The 10,376-nt window shown below is 46.8% G+C and overlaps 1 protein-coding gene across 1 annotated transcript in view; it reads right to left on the reverse strand.

Annotated features, from left to right (window-relative positions):
• Nucleotides 1-9,950, reverse strand: part of LOC129384709 (uncharacterized) — a 134,526-nt gene extending 124,576 nt beyond the window's left edge. Inside the window, exons 1-2 of the mRNA XM_055070322.2 lie at nt 9,134-9,950; nt 4,152-4,384 (exon numbers count right to left, since the gene is read on the reverse strand). Of these exons, the coding sequence (XP_054926297.2) occupies nt 4,152-4,384; nt 9,134-9,272 (372 nt within the window). The 5' untranslated portion in view covers nt 9,273-9,950. The remainder of the gene's footprint in view (nt 1-4,151; nt 4,385-9,133) is intronic.
• Nucleotides 9,951-10,376: the final 426 nt, after the last annotated feature.

The raw sequence follows: 10,376 nt of genomic DNA on the forward strand, positions 1-10,376 counted from the left end.
TCTTGCGTTACCCAGCAACAACCTAACGGCACGCCAGGCCCGACAGATGCATGCGTCATGCGCCAGACACCACCGAAGCCAGCGAGGCCTGCTGCGCATGGGAGGTTCGCCGGTTCGGCAACTCTTCTCTTTTGGATATAGCATGTTTGTTGGGCTCCCGTCGTACCCTTGCGTTCTTTCTGCACTTCGACACTGCACCACTGCACCACTGGACTACGACAAGGTGAGAAATATTGAGTCTACGACGCATTTCCAGCAATTCTGGCTTTTACGGCACGAACCGAGACTTGCGACGCAGCGAAAAACAACTCAGCTGTCAAGGCGTAGATAATTTGAGGAAATAACCCGTACTGGGAGATGTTTGCGACGCTATAAGCCCCAACATTCATCATCATCATCAGCCTGTATTATGTCCACTGCAGGACGAAGGCCTCTCCCTCGACCTCCAATTACCCCTGTCCTGCGTCAACCGATTCCAACTAGCGCCCGCGAATTTCTTAATTTCATTGCTCCACCTAGTCTTCTGTCGTCCTCGATTGCGTTTTCCTTCTCTTAGTACCCATTCTTTAACCCTAATGGTCCAACGGTTATCTAACCGGCGCATTACATGACCTGCCCAGCTCTATTTTTTTTCTTAATGTCAATTAGAATATCGTTATACCCGTTTGCTCTTTGATCCAAGCCCCTCTCTTTCTGTCTCTTAACGTTATGCCTATCAGTCTTCGTTCCATCGCTCTTTGCGCGGTCCCTAACTTGTTCTCAAGCTTCTTTTTCAGTCTCCAAGTCTCTGCCCCATATGTAAGCACTGGTAGATTGTACTGATTGTATACCTTTTTTTTCCAATGATAATGGTAAGCTTCCCGTCAGTAGCTGGCAATGTCTGCCATATGCGATCCAACCCATTTTCATTCTTCTGTGAATGTCCTCCTGATGACCAGGGATCCCTGTGACTATTTGACCTAGGTTAACGTACTCTTTCACAGACTCAAAAGGCCGACTTTGGATCCTAATTCTTGTTCCATTGCCCGGCTATTTATCATTATCTTTGTATTCTGCACATTAATCTGCAACCCCACTCTTACACTCTCTCCGTTAAGGCCCTCAATCATTTGTTGTAACTCGTCTACATTGTTGCTCAATAGAACAATGTCATCGGCAAACCGAAAGTTGCTGAGGTATTCGCCGCCTATCTTTACTCCTGAGCCTTCCCAGTTTAATAGCTTGAATACTTCTAAGCACGCAGTGAATAGCATTGGAGGGATTGTGTCTTCCTGTCTGACCCCTTTCTTTATAGGTATCTTCCTGCTTCTCTTGTGTAGAATTAAGGTAGCTGTAGAACCTCTGTAGATATTTTCCAAGGTATTTACGTAAGCATTCTGTACTCCTTGATTACGTAATGCCCCTGTGACTTGTATCCCTACTGAATCAAATGCCTTTTCGTAATCTATGAAAGCCATATAGAGAGGCTTATTGTACTCTGCGGATTTCTCGATAACCTGACTAATGACATGGATGTGATCTATTGCAGAGTATCCCTTCCTGAAGCCCACATTTTCCCTTGGTTGAGTAAAGTCCAGGGTTGCCCTTACTCTATTGCAGATTATTTTGGTAAATATTTTATGTGATACTGGGAGTAAGCTAATGGGCCTATAATTTTTCAATTCTATAACTTCACCCTTTTTGTCTATTAGTATTATGTTTGCATTCTTCCAGTTTTCTGAGACCGTTGCAGTCGGTAGACAATTCGTGTAAAGAGCCGCCAGTTTTCCGAACATTATGTCTCCTACATCTTTGAATAAATTGACTGTTATTCCATCTTCTCCTGCCGCTCTTCCTCGTTTCAAATCTTGCAAGGCTCTTCTGACCTCATCGCTAGCTATAAGAAGAGTTGATGTATTCTGTTCATTACTGTTTCTAATCTAGGTATCCTGACTCCTCTGGGCACTGCACAGGTTATAGAATTCTTCCCCTGCTTTTACTATATCTTCGAGATTGCTGATGATATTTCCCTGCTGATCTTTCATTGCATACATCTTGGTTTGTCTTATGCCAAGTTTCTTTGTCACTGATTTCAGGCTGCGTCCATTTTTTACGGCTTCTTCAGTCTTTCTTGCGTTATAGTTTCGGATATCTCTTATCTTCGCCTTTTTGATCAGTTTTGACAGTTCCGCGATATTTATCCTATCTCTTGAGTTGGACACTTTCGTTTTTTGTCGTTTCTTTATTAGGTCCTTTATTACTTGGGAGAGCTTGCCTACTGGTTGCCTTGGTGAGTTGCCTCCTACTTCAATTGCTGCCGTTGAAACCAACCTAGTTAGGGTTTCATTCATTAGTTCATTCAACGCGGGAAGCCTTAACATTATTACAACTTATTTCGGTGCTTTCTGGGCACGCTCGCCGCATCCAGCTTTGTGACGCAGTTAGGGAAAAGCACCTTGACCGTGTGAGGCAGTTTCGTGTGTACTGAATCCTATTGGGACAAGGTTTGGCACGTTTTCTGACCCGAAGCTTATGGTAATTAATTTCGTTACTTCTCGTGGTACTTTTCAAGCACAGTGACTGCGCCGGGCGTTGTGACGCATTTAGCGAGAAGCAGCTCAGCCGTGTGCGGCAGTTAGTTTCGCGCGTGCTGAATCTTACTGGGACAAGTTCTTGGCGCATTCTCTGACCCCAAAAATTATTTTAATTAATTTCATAACTTTTTGGGATTCTCTTGAGGCACGCTCGCCGCGGCTGGGGTTGTGAAGTAGTTAGCAAAAAGGAATCCGGTCGTGGTGACAGTTAGTTTGGCGTGTACTAAATCATAGGGAGATACTTTTGTGACGCCTTTCTACGTTCCCGCAACGTATACCTTCTTTCTGTGCTCATGCTTGTCAAATACGCGACGAGCGATTGCCAAGAGTGATAACACTGGAGTGTGCTGATTGCGCCGGGAGACCGCGCAAAATACTCCGAGGAGCCCAAGAACTCGAAAATTCGGTCTTCTGAACGACTGAAAACAGGCTTTGCACCCACGAATTTCTCTAGAGTGCGAGTAGAAGGCATTCTGCGAGCGTTTAGCAATCTGACATGTGTTGTGGCCACCTTTGTGTATGTAGCTTACTGTCGCGTCGGCAGAGGCCAAGTTATTTTGGAAACGCGCATTCGCCCGTGCATTTGTGCTCCTAAAGTGCAGGAAATAATGTCCGGGAATCGGGGCAATGCTTGTAAATCAGATGTTTTCTTCATAACTTATAGTACGGCTTGGAATGAGTCGGGTATTTCCGACACCATGTATGTAAAATCGAATTGCTTTTGTTTGTAATGCCTCGCGCGTTTCCCCTGTACATGAACGATTCATGTAAGGGTTAAATACCAAAATGACGCATGCTTGTAATTTATATTTTATCAGCTGAAGCCGGTCCCGTGGGGCTTCGTACGGGAAATACTGGTGCTTGCCTGGTGCCACAACGTTGAGCGCACAAAAATCCCAGAACAAGCATTTGTATGGAGCAAAATAATCATTGCCTCATTTAAAATGCGTTTTGCGTCTGCTTTATGAAATTACACGTGCCACAGATCCGGTAGAGGCTTGTGAAGATTGTTCGCAATCATTTAAATTAAATAAACCATTCCGCACTAAGACCGCACGCGATTGAGCAGCAGCAGCAGCAGAAGGGGGAAAAAACACGCCGAATAGCGCAGCCCACAAAGCGCGTGCCAGGTGGCGTTCAAAACGCGCATGCCCAAAACCGAAACCGGAAGCAGTTAATCCAATCTGGTTGGTACGCTACAGTCAATTCGGCCGCTGGGCCTTGTGGGAGTGTCCGCTCTTGTTGAATGTCTTTGTCTATGGCCTTACTGCCTGCTTCACCGTCACTACTACGTGAAAATATTCCGCTTTGCAAGGCTGGCGCACTATAGGATGCTTTTAAAACAGAATATGAGCACTTCATATTCCACTTCATAGCTACGTAATAAATTATGAAAAAAATGCTGAGTAGATGTCTCCGAGCAACTGATCTATGCCGTGCAAAAGTTTTGGAGCTTTATTTTCGGTGTCACTCCACGTATTTCATAATCTTGTGTTTAGGTGAATGGCAACCGAGTTTCTCAGTGCCATTATAGAACGCAGTTTTTCTGAGCCGTTTCTCCGGCAAAAGTGCACCCACCTGGAAGATAAGCCTGAGAAAGTCGATGTCCGTCGCAGTGTAGGTCGATGCTGTGGTGGTATCCAGCGTGAAGAAGCCGAAGCCCTGCAGGTCCAGAATCTGACGAATCATATTGACGCTGGTCATGAACGGCTGTTCTAATAATCTGTCTTTCATTTTACGGGAACTAACGGAATTGTCCAGCGTGAAGAGGTACCTATTGGTGTGCGCTCGAAGGAACATGTACGATGTATCTGGAAGGCAGAAAACTGGCACTTATGAGCATGACGGTAACAGCAAAATAGACAAAGAATAATAAACAGGCCGGACATTCGAATGCTTTTCCGTTTCGGTTCATCAGGCGCCTCTCCGCCCACGCAGTAACCGCGATCGGCCGACCTTCCACGGTGGATGATAAGGAATTAATAGAACAAATCTCAAGGAATCCATGCATCCTTATCATCCTCAATCCTTATCAGCACAATGCTTGCGCTACAGCAGCGCCAACTATTGTACATCCTAGACTAGACATTGGCCTAATAAGCGTCTTCATATGGGACGCATGCTCAAACTCGCAGCTGATTTTACCACTCCTCCGCCTGTTGGATAAATTGGCAGGTCATTTGAAAGCACAAACATGATTATTTCCGTTCGTGTAACTAATAAACTGGGGAGGCTTAGGAGTGAGGATCAACGGCGAATATCTCAGCAACCTTCGGTTTGCAGATGGCATTGTCCTGTTCAGCGACACTGGGGACGAGCTATAACAAATGATTGAGGACCTTAACAAAGACAGCGTAAGAGAGGGGTTGAAGATTAATATGCAGAAGACTAAGAGGTAACAAGAGTTAAAGGATCGCCATTGAGCCTCCCTAGTCGGTGAAGGAGTTCGTTTACCAAGGTCATTTACTCACAGGGAACCCTGAGGATGAGAAGGAAACTTACAGAAGAATAAAAATGGGTTGGAGCGAATACGGCAGACATTGTCATTCCCTGACTGGAAGCTGACCATTCTCATTTAAAACGAAGATGTACAAGTAGTGCATTTTACCAGTGCTAACATGTGGGGCAGAAACTTGGAGACTGAGAAAGAAGTTTGAGCACAAGTTAAGCACCGTACAAAGAGCGATGGAATGAAGAATGTTAGGCGCAACGTTAAGAGACAGAGAGCAGTGTGGATCAGAGAGCAAACAGGGATAGCCGATATCTTAACTGACATTGGACGAAAAAAAAAGGGAGCTAGCAAGATCATGTAATGCGTAAGTTAGATAACAGGCGGACAATTACGGTTTAAGATAGCGCTGTTGAGGACGGCATAAGACTAGGTGGGGCGATAAAATGAGGAAATTCGCGGGCGCTAGTGGGAATCAGTTGGCGCAGGACAGGGGCAATTGGAGATTGCAGGGAGAGGCCTTCGTGCTGCAGTAGACTGATGATGACGCAGTAGGCTGAGGATGATGATGATGAAAATACATCCTTGCGTTTCCTAAGTAAAGGGAAATCGGTACAAAATCATTGGTTCACTTCCCATTGACAGCTGAAGTTCCGAATCAATACGTACACTAAGGCGCCTTCGACTGGCTGGTTTAGGCGCTCTTCGGCGCTTCTGAGTGACGTCACGCAAGATCCGCGAATTGTAAAGTGCACCGTGGCACATTAAAGGGAAGCTGAAAGCCTTTCCAGAAAAAAATGAGTGAAGAGCAGTACGTCGTGGTTTTCAGCCCTCTGAATTCGAATATCGCATCGAATTGAGCGAATGAAAGCGCAAACATATTTTATTTCGACGAAAAGTGCAGCAGAAGACACGCCCAGCTTGCGCGCCTCGTTTCCGCCTGTGATTGGTCAGGCGCCTCGTGACGTCAACAATGGTGTTCGCGCGGACCAACGTTACGGTCCGGACCGACTGCTGCCGCTTCGCACGAAGCACGGAGCAAGGTAGTTTGGTGCTGTTTTGCTGAGACGGTCATGGAAAATTTCGAGAGCTTGCGTTTCTCTGAAGAGTTTGGCGTTAAGTCCAAACTCCACGAGAGCGATTTTGCGCGCGACGGCAACGGGCGCTTGAACAGGTCGCTCGGTGTTGTCGCTCGATCGCTCGTTTCTAGAAATCTAGAACTCGTCGCTGGTCGCCTGGAAGTGCTATGAGCGACTAGCCAATAGCGCGAAGTCGGAAGTGGATGCACATAAGTCAAATACTACTGATTGCCGCACGGAACGAGCGAACTATAGAATTTTACACGTGCAAGAATACGAACCTAGTGCAAGACCTTCAGAAATATGTTATGCTCCTTTTTCAGTAAAATACATCAACTTAAATTGATTATGCATGTGCCACGCTAGTTAGGGTGCGTATATTGCTGACCTCATACCGGGAAGTCGTCGCTCAAAGCCGTCGCTCGCGTGGAGTTCGGCTTGCAGACGAGCGAACGCGACAGCCATCGCCTCGCTTGTCGCGCTGTCGCTGTCGCTTGCAAGATCACTTGAAGGGGTTTAAACTTTACTCCCTACATGTACGAGCCGATTGCGAAGAGCCGGCCTCTCCAAGAAGCACAAAATGCTGGTGCAAGCACTGCTTTCTACGCGAACGAAGGCGAAGGGTTAGCATCTCCTTGTGTAGGAAATGTTCTTTGGCGAGTATGTTTTTTTCTAAGCTGCATTCAGCTTTCCAGTGAGTACGTTTCCGGGCAAACAACTGTAGTGTTATGTTCCTGCATGCTTCCTCGTAGAACGTAAGCGGTGATGCGATCTTCGGCATTTTTTGTCTGCCCCAAAGCTGTCGGCAATCCACACAGACGGTTTAAACGCGGGAAAAGATTACTGGCTGTTGTAGCACGTGTAGTATAGAAGCTTCATCAGCGCGCCATCCGCACGCAACTCGTAACCGGCGAATTCCGTCGGCTAGTTGAGATGGTCGGTTTCTCTATGTGCGCGAGAGAAGGGGGAGCGCAGCGTCCTGGCGTGAGCAGGCTTTCCAACACATGCAAACTTTACGCTTGTACTGCGTTATGGTAGCTGCATGCAGGCTGTTTCACAACACACGTGCGACTAGAAAATTCGCGGCGCTTGGCGATGAAATCTGCGTCAAGGGTTGGAGATAGACATGCACCTTCCGTTCAGCGTGCTAACACGAAGGAGAACCCAAGGCACACATTATTGATAAACTCCGGTAGTAATCGTCACGGAAGTGGTTAGAGCAGAACACTGTTGTTCTTGAGCGCTTGAAGTTGTTTCGCTTTACAGCAGCCTCCCTCTTAGCTGAAAGCTTCTTGTCTTGCAGGAACAAATGGAACATCGGAACATCGTCGCGGCCGCTGGTGTTCGTGCAAGCGTAGGCTGCACAGAACGTCGGCATGATCGGCCTGCAAGTTCAATTGATGCTACGCACTTCAACTACCACTCGTATATGCACACAAACAAAGGAATGTAGGGTCGAGCGAAGCAGATAAGGTCGGCAGGCACACAGAAATAAGCCCGGTCAGGCACGGTCGCGGAGACAGCGAAAGAACGGAACACCAGTGCTGACGTCACTACGCCGCGGTTTCCGGTCTCCGCTCGCATCGTCAGCGTCAGCAGCAGCGCGCGGCGCTCGACGGGGGGCGGAGCTACAGCGCAATTTTAACCGACGATTGCGTCGCTCCTAAGTGAAAAATCCCCCCCCCCCCCCCCGTATATGAGCGTCTTATTGAATTCGACAGACTCTTGAGCTTCCCTTTCAGCAACGGTTCGTATTTATGCGTGGAGAGGTTGACGTAGCACGCAGAACAGAAGCCAGCCAAAGAAGATAGACTAGACTTGTCAGTGTTACGTCATGCTGCACAACGACATGAATCGTATAAACATCGTGTTGCATGTATCCGCACCAACTTGTCCACTTTTCTGTCATTATTCAGCCTAAATGCTGCCAAACATCATCTTACATTCTGATGAGCCATCCTCATCTACAGCAACGCACCACCAAAAAAATAAAGGCATGAACAGGAGTGACAGAAACAACGACACGTTGGCTGTGCTGTTACTTCTGTGGTTCTTGGCAGTGTGTGTGTGTGTTCTTGTTGTTGTTGCACTATGCTTCTTAAAGTGGAAGTATGCCAACTCGTCCAGATGTCTGTTAAGGCAGTTTGATCGCTTATAGGCCGCGCCTGCAACATGCACCGCGAAGAGGAAGCATGTGGAACTTTCACGCGTAAAGGACGTGGGTTTCACCAGCCTCAGCGTCAGTAGCTCATTGTCTATGACGTTGTGCCGGTAGGTCGCCTGCTGTTTTATGTCATCGCTCGTCCAACCGAATGAACTGGGCGGTCCGCTCAAAAGATGAAATACAAGCTTATCATATGTAGAGACTTCGAAATCAAAGGAGGTCCCACTATGTCCAGACCCTAACTCCCGTGCACAATACGATGTGTCCTTGAGCCATAGGGTTCGTAATGTGCCACCTTGCTAGAGACAGAGCAACGCGTTTGCCTATCCTCATAATGCTATCGCATTATCAGTCGTCCACCGTAGTTGTGGACCTACCTTCTCTGCCTGTTTCTCGGCGTTTGGTTTGACTGTCTCATTAAGTAGACCTAGTGCTCTTTCACACACGGTATACACGGAAAGCATGAAGAATAACTTTCATGTCAGCGTGGACGTGTTTGGTTCCGTAGTAGCTCTACTCTATACGTCGGAATTTGTGCTCGTGACGTTCAGTGTGATCACAAGGACATTGATCAGCGTCTCCATTAGCAGGTGCATTTGATCGCGTCTTTGTAAGAGGTGCAGATGCGTTAAACGTCAAGCGTTCAAGACTTAGGCTTCGCACTTTAGGTACGTAAGCCACATTTGCAATTCCGCATGCGTTTTGATATTGACAGTTTGAGTAAAGCAGTCGACTGGTATGGCTATGATCACGTGTGAAGGAGTAGCCATAATTACTTAGACATTGCACAAAGCGTCCGTGCCGTATTTGTTTTTTTTTTGGCGCATTGAAAAAATAAAAGAACCAAATGCCAAGTAAAAACGCTTACCATTATAGCTGCCGTCCGGTGACTGCTTAATATCTAGTATGATGTAGTCACAAATTGTGTTGTTTGGTATATCCTGGGAGGTCAGGGAACGGTAATAGGGCCCCTTGTATCGGTTAGGAGCCGTCAAGGTGCACATCATGGGCGGTATATCTGAAACGCGTTAGGCACAAAGGCACATTTTAACAGGGTTCAATAAGACTTTGCAGCAAATATGCTCATTACAGGCGCACTGGCTATGCTATCTCCCAAGAAACGTGCAGCATAGCCGAAGGCGCAAGCTCTTTCTAGCCAATATTCTTGCTCTGCGGAATATACTTCAGGTAGGAACTGCATGATTGTTGGCGGCATTAGAGAGTTTTATATGTATTAGCACAGGATACGTTACAGTGATACGTGACAAGTTATGCCATTTGTGCATGGCTGTAGTGTACCGCTAATTATTATGGCGATCACCACCGGTAAGCGTAATAGCTGCCCTAACACAGATTACGAACCAGCAAGGTAGCGTGTATAAAGCCCACACGGCCCGCTTCGATCTGAATTCGCACTTGTTACCGGATGTCCACCCTGACAGCAAAAAAAAAAAAAAAAAGTGGTAAAAGCCGTCTTTTTTTTTTTCTTTATTGCCTGACTGAGAAAGAAAGAGCAGCAATAGCAATACACAAAACAAAATATACAGGATACATTGACCACGTCGTATTGACATAATCAGCCTGGTAGGGGGTTGGCTTCGTCACATTAAAATTCATTTAGAGCCACCAATGGCTCCACCCTAGACAGCCACTCGGGAGTATCGCCACCGGCCTTCAATATCTCAACAAACCGATGCACAGTTTCACTGAAATAAATTTGCGTAGGTCGTGCGTCGGGATCGCAGTAGTATCCTGCCATTCGAGAGCGCCAAATACTGTGGAGGCCAATAAACATTATTAAATCAAACGGAAAACCATCCCCGTTAGTAATGGGTAGATACCGTATTCCATGAGGGTCGAGCGTAAATTATTTGTTTAACGTTCTTTGTAGTATGTCCCAGAGGAATGGGTTCTACTTGCATAAGCTATTACTCGTTTAGCGCACTCTTGCCACTGCATGATTACTGCTCCTAAGCGGATATTACTGGCGTCAGTGTGAACCGCTGTCAGGGCGTGTTCGCCAAACTGTCCGAGGACTGGGGGCTTTTGGAGGCGTTGCCACAGGTCATTGAACGCTTGTTGCTCTTCTTCATCGCATACGAATGCGACGT

The sequence above is a fragment of the Dermacentor andersoni genome, chromosome 4, assembly GCF_023375885.2.
Source record: "Dermacentor andersoni chromosome 4, qqDerAnde1_hic_scaffold, whole genome shotgun sequence".
NCBI lineage: Eukaryota > Metazoa > Arthropoda > Arachnida > Ixodida > Ixodidae > Dermacentor > Dermacentor andersoni.